Source organism: Psammomys obesus, unplaced genomic scaffold, assembly GCF_907164565.1.
Source record: "Psammomys obesus unplaced genomic scaffold, mPsaObe1.curated_primary_1811, whole genome shotgun sequence".
Taxonomy (NCBI): domain Eukaryota; kingdom Metazoa; phylum Chordata; class Mammalia; order Rodentia; family Muridae; genus Psammomys; species Psammomys obesus.
The window spans coordinates 43,883,525-43,897,283 of NW_026585644.1; the positions used below are offsets into that span (position 1 = coordinate 43,883,525).

Consider the following 13,759-nt stretch of genomic DNA (forward strand, 5'->3'; position numbering starts at 1 on the left):
TATCTTAAGTTTTGAAATTCAGGGGAATAAAAAAAATGATTCCAGACCTAGGAGGCAACTGTTTACAAATGCAAAACAATTTGGATAGATAATATTTGAAAACAATTAAAACCAAATCAACCTGTACTTTATCTGTGTGCTGAGATTTTAGGTCCAGTGGATCAGAATACAGGGAAAAAACTAATGAGAATCCCTCAATGGATCCTTCACCCACCAAACAAGATTTCTTCAGAAACCGACTTGCTCTTGCAAATGACCTTGACCAAGGAACAGCTGTGTAAACACATTTACAGCTGTATTGTCGAGTGGTAAGAGGAGGGTAAAAGCTTGTATATATCTCTAAAGGAATATATATTACTAAATATTTACATATGAAACTAAATCAACATACAAGATAATGAAGAGATGAAGATTAGTCTATGGTTAAGACTTGACTTAATGAATCTCAGCACTTGGGAAAAGGGAAACGAAGACTTTTCACATCATTACAGAAAAACATAATAAATTTGGAGGAAAATAAATGTCTGTTGACCTTGAAGTCATTCCCCAAGTGTAGTAATAAGCATGTTCATTTTTAGCATGGATATGAATTTTGTGCTTCCTAGGAATTTTAATTCATAGCTCATGAATTCATCCACTGTGCTTAAACTGATATACCCTATCTGAGGGTCCAGTTGTGTCTTGCTTCATATCTTTCCAAACCTCAAGGCAAAATATAGCATCCTTTAAGGCAAAGGGTTAACAGAACTGTATTTTACATGTACAAATCAGAGTTCTGAAGAATTTGTCCTTAAACTATAATTCAGAAGCTTCAAAACTTAAGGATACATTGTTCTCCAACTTGTTCTATGGTTCTGGAAATCAGTAAAGGGAACAGGGGTGAGGACAAAGACAAAAAACCCTTTCCTCCTATGAGATGTATTGAGGATGGCAACAGTTATATATTCAGTAGATCTCATGAGTTAGACACACTCATGCCTAGAGAGATCAGGGAAACAAAGTACTGACTTAACCAAATCCTCTGTCAGAGTCTTTGAACCCAGGGTCTTATGCATGCCAGGCAAGTGCTCAATCACAGAGTTACATCCCATCCCTAAAACCTTCCTTTAGTCTGGCCTGAAAGTCACCTTAGCACCATTTCTTTAATGGTCACATCTGTACAGTGGTTACTACAAACACAGATCAAAATGAAAACTCAGGATGTACTATTCAAGTCTCCTAGGAAGTTAGAGAGAATTGACACTTTCATAGGCCAAGTAGAGGACTCAGTCTACTGCAGTGAGGCCTGCGTGTCTCTGGAGTAATAAGATGTACTGTTCCACCCAAACATGCCCCAGATGTCCAGCATCCTGTTCCTTGATAGGCCTCAAACATCAGGTCTGTAACAGAAAGAAACAAACAAAAGATGTTTAAACTGCTTGACTCCATGGTTAGGCAGCTGGCTAAATACAGTGTTAGTATTCACAAGGGTTTCTGCTGACAGTGCTTCTGTAGGGTTCTTCTGTAGGATGCTCTGTTAGCTGTGTCATCTTAAGTATTACAGCCTTTCTCATTGGCTACTGAGTAAATGGGAACACACCCATTAGCACACAATAAAGTATATGAAACATGTAAAGGATTGCTGCTATGTTTTTGGAGTTTCAATATTTAAATGTCAGTCAAGATTTTCATTTCCCTGAAATTAATAGACCACTGACATCAGGTTTTTATCGGGCTAAAGTTGATCTGGGGCAGTGCTTAAAAGCACAATGCCAAATAGACAGTACATGGAGGGTGAAACAAATAACTAAGCTGTGAACACAGATAAGATTTTTCCTTTCGTAACCTGTTTGTCAACAAGACAGGTTACTAGAAAGTTTTGAAAATATCACACACCTCTTGGATTTTATTTTGATAGCACACTCCATCTGCATCTGCAAACCATCATTGTATATTATTAAACTAATAGTAATGTTGCTACTCTTGGTCCCTATTTCCTGTTAACTGGACACTGGGTAGGTGTCTTTCTAACCACCTCTAAGCACTCCGCCTCCCCTATCCCTAGGACATTCATATTCCCAAACACATTTTAGTGAAACTCAACTCTTATCTACTCTCAGATTTCCAAATCCTCAACATCACAGTTCAGGGTCACTCTCTAGTAGGGCTTCTAGTCTTCTGACTGTTCTTTACACTTTGCAGTTCTGTATGAACTAACATCAACTAAACCAGGCGTTTACTTTTGCCAGTAAGACATCCACTTCCCAGCTCACTCTGACTTTATCCCCTTGCTCTAGCTCTTCCTGCTGAAGTGATCCTTAAGATCCAGGTTAAGCCCTCATTTTTCTGAGACCCTATGTGCTGTGACCAGTTCATCTTTCGAAGTGTTATTGGTCTTACTTTCCCATCAGGAAGTCATATCCTTTCAAGGGCAGGACTGTGCTCTTTTTTAGGTGCTCTAGAAATCATTTCCGCTTTTCATTAGATAGAGCTTCAGCATTGTCACTTCAGTCTCTCACCTTTTTAAAGGAAATATGCCAGTCAGAAAGGAAGATACGGTTGTCTTCAGAATCAGTGAAAGGTGCTACTGCCATTTTAATCCCTCTCTAATTAAGAGGAAAATAGGTTATTCTCTTTTCTTACTCCTAGCTCATGTCATAATTTTTCTAGATAGCAGTATAAATTGGTAGGGAGGCATGGTCTTTACTGACCCATGATATTTGGCATAGTGATGCGTTCAAGATCGAGTCAAGGGACAGTCGCTTCACCCCTGATTTCCGGCCCTCTAAAGTGAAGTGTACACAGACCACTGGTGTTTGCAGGAAGTGACTGAGTGGTCGTCAGAAAGAAGCACTTCACTAGGGGATGCATATCTTTGTCCCGAATCCTGTACTATCTTTTGCAGCCCTGAAGGATCTGCACACAAGCTCAGCAAGGAGTGTCCTAGTTCTTTGCTTTCAGAATTTGACCCTCTAAGAACCAGGGATTTGTGGGTTACAAATTCTTCTCATGGGCAATTTCATCATGTGAGTGTTTAATGTGAGATTTGAGACTAGATTGTTAGGGGAACTCCTAGAATGGTGGGTTTTGTTGTCGTTTTGTTTTTTTGTTTTGTTTTATGGTATCACTTACCTCCATCAAGAAAAGAAAAGAATCAATTGCAAGCCCTTAAGAATAAATGGCTAAATGTCTTAGATAACACTGAACAATAAAATGATCTAGTTTTCAGACTAACTTTTTCACAAAATGTTTCCATAATAAGTTTCTTTAAGAGCCCCAAACAACAGTGCTTTTAGTAAAGTTAGGATTCCCTGTCCTAAACAATGAGTTAAAGACTTAAGTGCAGGACTTGTGGCTGCTAAACATTCTTGGATTTGTGTTATTTATGCCAGTAAGACTCACAGTATGGGGAGGAAGTGGGAAACGAGGGGAGAAAAATGATGGGAATATAGACATATATACATACATACATACATACATACATACATACATACATACATACACACACATATACATATACATATATTCTATATTAAAATCTATATACACGCGAGTTTCTTATGTATCTCATACTGTGTAGCTTAGGATGGCCCAAACTCCTGATGGTCTTGCCTCCATCTCCTATGAGGTATGACTACAGGCACGCACCATCATACCTGGGCTTCGTGTGTGCTCAGCAAGCACTGTTCACTGAACTACAGCCCCAGTCTGACATCTATCTCTTTTAAAAAAAGGAGTAGAAACTGGTATTTTGCATTTAAATGTTGATTATATAAGAACATAAGGATATGAATATAGGCAATGCTACAAATGCCTTTTTGAGGAGTTACTATTTGTTCAAAATAGTCAAGATTTTATCCTCAAACCAAATAACTTTTTTCCCAAAATGTTATTTTCCGGAAGCTCTGCACATAGTTTTTAAGCCATCCAAGCTTGTTCCCTGTTTGAAAGCAGAACGTAACCATCTTTCCTTTAGGTACAGTAACCCAGAATGCTCTTAATTCTTTGAAAGAAAACGAAATTGTTTTTCCTCATGCATATAAAGTTAATACTGTAAAGATAGCAGGTTCTGTTATAAAGGACTGTTAGCAGACAACATGTGCTTCAGCTACCACCAAGCCCCTCCCCCTCAGCACAGTTTCTTTCCTACCAGAGGCAAAGTTTTAAGCATCATACAAACATGCTCTTATTTGTCTCACATATAAATATAAAAAGAACTCTCTCCTGGCCTCTTCTGTTCTCCAGTTTTCTGCCCCCTTTTACTGTAAAATGCACAAGAGAAAACCACTTCAGTTCCTTTCCTGCAATTTTTTTTTTTAAATTAAACTTACTAGGCCCAGGCCTTTGCCTACTCACTCCCAAAAGCTTCTTGAGGGGTATCACCGAAGCTGAGGTAGTGGCTCACATTTGTTATTCCAGCAGTTGGAATGTGGAGGCAGGAGAATCATAATTTTGAGGAAGGTTGGGCTATATAGCAAGATAGACCCTGTAACAAACAACAAAACCTCCCAATAATAATGTCCTCATTGTTAAACATACAGTCCATCCTCAACCTTACTCTATCCAGGAGCAAGGTCACTTCCTCCTTTACTAGACCGTTAGGGCTGTACATACCCCTGTTTTCAACTTTCTTCATGGTAGTTCCATCGTAGTTTTATTTAGACTGCAGACTTTAAAGTATTTTTTTCCTGGGCCAGAGATGTAGTTCAGTGACAGACAACTTGTCTAGTATGCACAAGGCTATGGGTTTTATCCCCAGCAATACACACACACACACACATACGGTTTACATGAAAATGGCCACCAGTTTTATGTCTTTAGAACTTTCTCCAACTCCAGACCAATATCCCCAGCTGTTTCCTCTTGACTTAAGATGTCAGATTTACTTTTTGAATGTTCAGTCGTGTATCTAAACCTTCTTTCACAGTATCTACCCCACTTCAGTTAATGGTAATCATTATTCTTGCTGTGGCCCAAAACCTTGAAGTTGGCTTTGTCAATTTGGTATTTTTCATACAATATTCAGTCGGTTGGTAAGCTGGCTGTCTTTTAATACATTCCTTACTCTGACCTTCCCCTTCCACTTACATTGCTCTTGTCCAAACCATTTTGTTGGGCTGGCCTTCCTATTTCTGCTCTTTATTTAATTAAACTGGATCCTATCATTCTTCAGATCAAAACTTGTAAGTCAGTGGTTTTCAGCCTTCCTAATGCTGCAACTCTTTAATACAATTCCTCATGTTCTGGTGACCCCCAACCATGTTATTTTTGTTGCTACTTTATAACTGTAATTTTGATACTGTTATGAACCGTAAATATCTGTGTTTTCCAATGGTCTTAGGTGACCCCTGTGAAAGGGTCATCTGATCCCTCAAAAGGGTTCCCACAGTTAAGAAGCACTGATCTAAGGGTTCTTGAATTGTTATAATGGCTTTCAAAGCTTTACGTGATCTTCAGGTTAAACTCCCAGGGGCACCTCCTTCCAATCTTTCCATAGTCATTTCTTGCCCGCATGAGGAACCTGTGTATTCTCACAGATACCAAGTGTGCCCCTCCTCCAGACTATCGAACTGGCTCTTCTCATAGTGACTTGATGTCTCATTCTTTCACCCCTTTGAGGTTTTCATGCATCTCTATAATGCTAACTGATCATCACATTTAAATTTCACACTTCTAGTCACCAATCCTTTTTTCTCGTCTTAGCAGTTAAAATTTTAATGTATAATATTCTACTTATAAAATATTGTCTACGTCTTCTCACTAGCTCATAAATCCCATGAAATGGATTTTTCATCATTACTATGTTTCTAATATCAGTTGTATAAAAAAAACCACCAATATTTGTTTATTGCTCAATAGTCAAATGGGCTCTTATCAAATGCTTATAATTTAAGGTCACTCAAAACCAGTCTGAGTAGTGATAAACAGCACAGGAAGCCACACTGAATCAACTCATAGGACGTCAGGACAGAAGCTGACATCTTTAGAATTGTCTAAAGCAGGCAAACTGCAAACGCGTTTTTTTTTGTTTGTATTTGCCATATGATAAGTGCTTTGTGAAAGGCATTGTGTTGTGCACATTACCCTTCAGCCTTACTCAGGTCCTTGTGATGAGTCGCCTGTTCACACAGGAAGAAGTGGAAGCAGAACAAACAGGTGTGCTCCACAGCACCTGCTTTCTCCATCACAGTCAGCCTTCTGTGTCTTGATGAGTTAGTTACTAAGGTAGTGAAACCAGCTACAAAACAGTTGGAAGTTTTTCTGGCCTCCAATAACTATCAGAGGTCCCAAAAGGTAGCATGGCCATAAACTGCTTTTCTGTGCTTATATTCTAAAAGGTGCAAAAAGGCAGGCTCACCTGAAGTTTTGTTCTTGACACTCAAATGCCCTCCTCTTTGATGACCTAGTTTTTACTTTTTATTATAAAGTAAAATGACGAATCTCTTGGTTAAATTTCAGAATTAATATTTGAGGAGCAAAATCAGAATCTCTGACCAATATCAGTGCTAGTATTATTGACTTCCAAGTAGTAAGCTGATTACCTAGAATACATTCAATAATGCATGCTGGGAGTCACCATTGTAGGCATCCCTGAAGGCATCCTCTAGATACCAGGAGCCCTGAGTCCTAGTCTCTGCCAGGCATTAACACATCACTTTGCCTGCTACTCACTTTCCTTGCTGCTCTGTTTGCTTTTCTCTTTACAGTGCACAGATGAAACAGGGCCCCACTGTTAGCAGGCACTGTACCACTGAGTGGAATCCCATCCCAGTTACTTTTTCATTTTGAGACAGGTGCTAGGATGGCCTTGAACTCACTGTTGCTCAGGTGTGCCTTGAACTTTTAATATTTTGACTCAGTCTCCTGAGTAGCTAGGATCGCAGACCTGTACCACCACTAGGGTTGGCTTGCCCTTATTTTGAAATAAATGGACTGAATCTAATAATTGTTTATTATTTTTATTTTGTAGTATACATTGACTGTATATTTGCCAAGTTCTTAAGTTACAACCTTAAGCTCTTTCATGACAAACTGAAAAGGACTTTTTTTGTTTGTTTTGTTTTGTTTTTCAAGAAAGGGTTTCTCTGTGTAGCCTTGGCAGTTCTCAACTTGCATTGTAGACCAGGCTGGCCTCACACTCACAGCGATCCACCTGCCTCTACCTCCCTGAGTGCTGGGGTTAAAGGCATGAACCACCACACCTGGCTTCTGAAAGGACTTGTAAAGTGCATCTTCTTGACACCAGCTAGTTGCAGCAAAAGCTGCCTTACAGGGACCTGCAATACCCAAGCACGTTCTTTTAGAAATGTAACTGCCCTCTGAAAGTTCTTTCTGCATATCGACAAAGGCCACTTGGCATCCAAAGCCTCCCTGTTACAAATACTAGTATCTGACACTAAATTTATCTTTTTAAATTGGTTACAGGGAATAGTGTCCCCAAAGGAAGACGTGATAAAATATAAAGTATTTCTATATGAAGGTGTAAGCTAAATTAGAATCACTAACAGCTTCAAAATACTGCCTTCTAAAATAAATGCATGCAAAAATAATACACTTGTGGGCTATGTAAGGCATTATTTTTATTACTTTTCAATTTATCTCAGTAATGCCAGGAAAACAACAGCCATTATTTTCACTTTTAATGCAAACCGAATACGGCTACACATAGAGGACAAAGAGTACCTATAAATATGGTCAGGTACAAAGGCCGTTAGAGATGTAGAGACCACACTTTGTTCTTACATCAGAGTAAGACAGAGCATTTTTTTTTTTGACAATTACTTTAGCAAATAACCGTGCTACTAAACAAAGGCAAATACACATATATATATACAGACACATCTCAACTAAAAGTATACATGTCACTTTGACAAACAAATTTTCTGGTGTTTTCACCAGATATTTGCAATCCCAACCCCCCTACCCTAGTCCCACTCCCAAATGCTGACTTGATCTGAAGAAAAAAAGTTAGAGATGTTAATTAAAGGCACATCTGGCAGCTACTGAAAGTGGCATGCATCCAGCATGGGTGCATACTAGGCCACACCACATGTAACGTGCATCTTTTGTGTATCCTGGTTCTTTGGGTGGTAGTCCAGTGTGACCCACCTTTAGCTAACTTGCTTTATAATTTTTCAGCAACTGGCTACTTAATGCACTATTTTTATTAAAGGCAAAAGGGAAATTTGCTCACAGTTGACAGAAATGCACTTCATGGTGTCAAAAATGGAAAATAAGGCATGAAACTTAAAAAGAATTTACAAGTGCTTTGTTGTTTAGATTTATCATGTAGAGCTGTTTTTTCAGAATATTTCACTGCCCTATGTATAAAAGAATATGAAATTATTTTAAAAGTTAGTACTGTTCTAAATGAAAGAAAACATTCAATAAAGCCATCACTTTCCTTCGCATTTTACTGCATAATTCTCTTTTAGTCAAATTGACAGTAACCTTGTGTTGTGTATTTACTGGTGAAGATTAATGTGCAATACACAGAACCTGCACCTGCACAACAGCCAAACAACAGAGATGGAAAGCATAAAAACCCATCCGGCAGCAGCAAACCAGGGATAAATGGTTGCCTTGATTTTTAATCTGAAGAGGGGTAGTAAGGGTTTTCTTCTGTGTGTACTCTAGCTGGGACAACATCCCCATCTATTTTTCAGAGCCACTAAATATCCCTAATTTAGGCCATTATATTAAGATAATGAAATAACATGAGCAAAATTTAATTGCAACATCATTATGATAAATACCACTTTGGGTTTGCATTAAGGAAGAAATTGGAATCATAGCATAGCCTCCAATTTAAATAGTACTTTAGTAGAATGTTGGCTCAATTCAGATGTTGGCTCTTGGCTCAATTCAGATCCATTCAAACACTCAGTCGGAGAATAGTAATCTACTAAACCCACAATTTTATGCCCAACAACCTTTATTTAAGCAAAAGTTTTTAATTAGGAAGACTTTCAATATTTGTCATTTTGTAGTCTTCAAACACATTTGAAGGCATAACAATTTAGAAACATGTATTTGTCTGTCCCTGTTTTTCAGAGTGCTTAGCTGTAAAAAGCATTTCTATTATATTGTTTATGAACCCAAGAGGAACTTTCATTTTGTGATCTAAATGTAAAAAAACACTTGTTGACACCGATTTCTGGAAGAAATGTCCCATATTTGGGGATACAGTTAAGCAAGGTTTGCCGCACTGGCCGCCTTGTAATGGCCTGGATTCAGATGTAGTTTCGTAATGGGGCATTTGTTTTCTTGCCAACTCTTGTCCCCGATACATTTAGTATGGCTAAGGATAAATTGGCCAGCCAGATAACAGTTAACAGGACAGCTTGCTCACCTTCTCCTCAGGACATCCAACTAGAATTTTCAAAATCAGTTCCTATATAGAAAATATTTTTGCCAATATGTCATATTTGAGAATAAAAATATCCTCTGTCCATGACGCATATAAAATGGCTTCCTGGTGTAGTCTACTAGAACAGTGGGGCAGAGAATGGTTCCTTTTGGGAGAAATACAATTAACTCCAAATCCGAGCTTTCCCTTCATTGTTGGCGCAGGCAGAATGAAAGACATTGAAGGCAACACTTTCCAGAAATACTGAATGGGTTCTAATGTTGCTTTTCTTAGGGTCTCCTTTGAAGTACGGATGGAATGATCAAAACATGATCAGTAAACCATAGGAAATTCTAGGGACAGCTAGGCTGGTCTAAACCATGATGGGAGATTGTGGGATGTGCATTTACAATCATACGGAGCAGCATTAGTAAGTAGGCTTAGCTATTTTTATTGAATGAATGCTCACTTGTTCAATAAATGGTCTTACGGGCACTTTACATCCAAGAAGGCATTTGAAGTTAACTTTTGAGGACTCTTAAAAAAAGGAGACATCTTACAAAGAGAAAAACGGCTACAGGAATGGTACAGACACTGAGTGAAAAAAATTAAACTCTAACAAATAAACAAGGACATGATAGGACAGACTACCTAGTGGTGGATACAATTACTGTCCTTTCTGATCTTAGAAGACTATATCCTGTACTACTGAGATGTACATGTAATGCTGTAGTAAATGCCCCACGAAGTTATGAATGTCCTGAGTTCCCACCATGATGCAGCACAGTTAACAGAATTACTGAAATGCTGCTTCATTATTCCGAGGACACATGCACATTCTGATGAACTGATGACTGTCTAAGAATGGAGTACTACACAGTTCACAGACAGAATGGAGAATAAGAAAACATTTTCTCTTCAAGTTGCATGCATTTCAGTCACAGTAGTTGTTACTCAGAAGAGCAGTACAAGGCTTCATGAATAATCACGCTGATATTAACGCTGCAGGTAGGTTGTGAGGAGTAGCTCTGATGGAAGTAAAGACCTTAAGCAAAGTAGAATGTTCAGTATAAACCTTAACAAACATGAATGGTTGCTCAAGAAATTTAAAAACAAAAACAAAATCCCTGCAAGGTTCTGCTTTAAAAGCTGCCTATCCCATCTAAAGGCAGGGTTTCCCGACATGCCAGACTCCAGCTTCAGACTCTTCTGTGAGAACCAGACACCCAGGCACACCATCACATGTGCTTCTATGCTTAGTGTATGTTGTCCAACCGAAAGAAAGAAGAACCAAACATTTTCTCCATATAATAATTTAATAGATGCCAGCCAAACAAAGTAGTTTATCTTTATTCAATTAAATAAAAACAGAGCTGTCAGGTATATTCTGTAACATTCACTATATACACATGATTTAGCAATGCAAGGTAATTCCAGGTATGCTAACTACTCAACTATTAGTAAAACGTGAATGGTGTTGGTGAGGCCCAGAGTGCTCCTTTTCACATTGGGTGTCTGCATTTCTGTAGTATGTTAGAGGGACAGCCACGAGACAGGACATATATTACCAGTAAACTTCTGTGGGACAAAGGGGGTGGGGGATGACAGTCTAGCATAGATTAACAGTCTCCTAAGTGTAAATAGTATACTTGACAGTTGCATTTTAAAAAAGATCTTCCATCACGTTAATGACATGAGATTTCTTGAAGGCAACACCACCACATTTTGTTTGTGAGTGGGGTAGATAGGGAATGTTCTTAAAATTGGTATAATTATTCTTAAAACAATAACAAAAAGTACCTCTTTGGTGAAGCCTCGGTACCCATTCAATTCACTGTAATAACCTGTAAACAGGACTGTAGTACAGTGCTGGCCTTGATTTCAACAAGGCCAGGCACCACAGCCTTTCTCACAGTCCTCATCATGATTTTTATGAAAGTATTCTAACGTAGAAGAGTAAAGCAACGAAAAACAAAGAGGAGAATAAGATCCCTGTTTAAGAGTTTTTTTTAAAAGTGCATAATATTTTGAATTACAAAAACTGTCAACACATGGGCCTGTTGGACATTAGACTGTTTTCCATCCCTTTAATGATAAAGATCACTTCACAAAATGAGGACCCTTTCCTATTGGCCAGAAAAGTCCCTTCACGTGAGTTCCAGGTGCAGTCAGTTGTTCAATTCCTCTAGATCAGTCTCCACAGTCTACGCTGGAATACCATCTTATTTTTACGTGTAGGTTAAAATTCATTGTCTTATAATACATCTTGAAGTAGAGTCATTAGTGTTTGGAGTTCTCGATTTAACTCCTCAGTGCTGGCATGTTCAGTGCATCCATTGCCAGCAATGGATTTGGGGCTAGGCAACTGTATATCCAGTTTAGAGGAACTCAGGAAGAATGAGCATTCTCCAACAGTGGCGGTCCATCTCTGTGCATGGATGGGTGTGTGTGCTCCCTTTTGTAAGTTTTTGGAGGGAGTTTAGGGATAAGTTGAGAAGTGCTTTGTCGTGGAGGAACAGGAGGCCCAGCAATGGGATGGAGGTCCACTTCCTGTGTCAGTGGTGGTGATGGCAGATGCCTTCTTGTGCCATGAGGAGAAGGGGTTTGGGGAGGTGGTGGTGTGAAAGGGGAAGGGCTGTTTGGGAAGAAGGCATTGCCATGCTCACTCTTTTTGCCCAACGGGGGAGGCTGGAGATGCAATGGTGAGCTTGAGAAAACATCAGGTGTCCTCACAGGTTCTCGTGGTGGTAGCAAGGGAGGGCTTTCAGGAGGGTCTGATACAGAGGTCCGATCTGATATTGAATATCGTGGTGAATAAGCTTTTGATGTGGGTTGCCTAGGAGGAATAGCTGGGGGACTGTCCAAGTGCTTAGACATAATCTAACAAATGAAAAAGAAAAATGTGTTAATAGTTTCATTTGAAGAGTATCATAAATATATTAAGATTTTTAACTTGGAGTTTTCAGACATACTATTGGCAGAACAGTGGGTGTACAACACAGAGTTTTGCGGTATGGTTTAGCGAGATGTTTTTAAGAAAAGATAAACACCTTGTGTGGTAAATTTATTCTTAATTCTTGAACTACTAAACCCAAATACTTTGAAATGTTAGCCTATCCCAAAAAGAAATAGACATAAACAGCTGACTATAGCTAATGATTACAGTTTCTAGCTGACAGGTGCTCTGTCTTACCTTGGAAGGGGAGGACTCTGCTGGGGCTGACTCTGGCCGTCTTCGTGGGGGGACTGGAGGGGGCACAGGCATTTCGTCAGTGCCCTTGGCTAAACTTATAGATGAGACTGAAGCAGATCCTGTAGGGTGGTAATTAAACCATCATTATGGAACTTTTATTTCACTTAATTACTCTTGAAAACGACTTGGATGGAAACTTCTGTACTAACTAAAATAAATGTGTTGAAGTATCAAAAGCAGTAATAAACCAAACTGCTATAAAAGCATGCAGAAATTTCCTAGCAAAAAAGAGAAAGCTACCTGAAATATTTATTTCTTCTTGAACAAAATAACACTACCATTGTTAATCTATAATTGGAATTTTTAATTGTCTAATTTTGAGATTTCTGTTGGAAACGTAATTTGAAAATTTTTGGGGAAAAGTTTTTTTTTTTTTTTTTGGTCCAACTGTGGTAGGTTCATTTTCTTCTCTAGTTTTACCGCTCTCAAGGTATTGTGCCCAGACTAGATAGTTTGTAGGAACAATCTCTGATCTTGAGAGCTCTATTGTAACATCTCTTATGTGGTGCACAGGAGAGAATCTGGGGCCTCCTGAGGCCTATTCACATTTTGCTTGGGTCCAGACTTCCCTTAGCATGTAAACAAAATTAGAATCATCACATCTAATCCAAAAATTTTAACTATGATGAAACTATTCAGAATGCCAGGGGACAGGGAGTGCTATAATAGTGAAAACAGGAACTTTACTAAATCTAGTGATCCTGACTTAAGACCAAGTTGATGAAATGGCACAAAAAGAGTTAAATAAAACTAGAACCCATCTTACAGACATTTAGTGACAAAGGCATAATGCAGGCACCTGAATATTTATGCTTTGAAAAACAACACTTATGCTAATGTTAGTTTATAAACACTATCAAAATATTCAAACTGTACTTGGCAGGCTCTTTTTTTAATTTATTTTTTTATTTATAAGCATTCTGCCACCCCCCACATTAAATGTTATAACAATATAGAAGGTAAGGAGTAGTTTGTGCACTTATATTCAAATGGTCAACATTCTGTGTGTGTGTGTGGTGAATACTTGCTGGGGTGTATATATGTACAGGCCAGAGATTAATGTTGGGTGTCTTCCTCTATTGCTCTCCACTGTATTCTTTGAGACAGGGTCTTTCCCTGAACCCAGAACTCCGACTTTTGGGTAGCCTGGCTGGCCATTGAGCCTCTTGGATTGGTCT

General features: G+C 38.7%; 2 protein-coding genes across 4 annotated transcripts in view; one reads left to right on the plus strand and one right to left on the minus strand.

The window, feature by feature from the left end:
• Arhgef33 (Rho guanine nucleotide exchange factor 33) overlaps positions 1–502 on the plus strand; it is a 45,181-nt gene extending 44,679 nt beyond the window's left edge. Inside the window, exon 16 of the mRNA XM_055622794.1 lies at positions 152–502. Within this exon, the coding sequence (XP_055478769.1) occupies positions 152–281 (130 nt within the window). The 3' untranslated portion in view covers positions 282–502. The remainder of the gene's footprint in view (positions 1–151) is intronic.
• Positions 503–7,534: 7,032 nt separating this feature from the next.
• Sos1 (SOS Ras/Rac guanine nucleotide exchange factor 1) overlaps positions 7,535–13,759 on the minus strand; it is an 81,630-nt gene continuing 75,405 nt past the window's right edge. For all 3 annotated transcript variants that reach the window (XM_055618812.1, XM_055618804.1, XM_055618795.1), the window contains 2 exons: positions 12,522–12,640; positions 7,535–12,208 (listed from right to left, as the gene is read on the minus strand). In XM_055618812.1, coding sequence (XP_055474787.1) covers positions 11,717–12,208; positions 12,522–12,640 — 611 coding nt within the window. In that variant the 3' untranslated portion in view covers positions 7,535–11,716. The remainder of the gene's footprint in view (positions 12,209–12,521; positions 12,641–13,759) is intronic.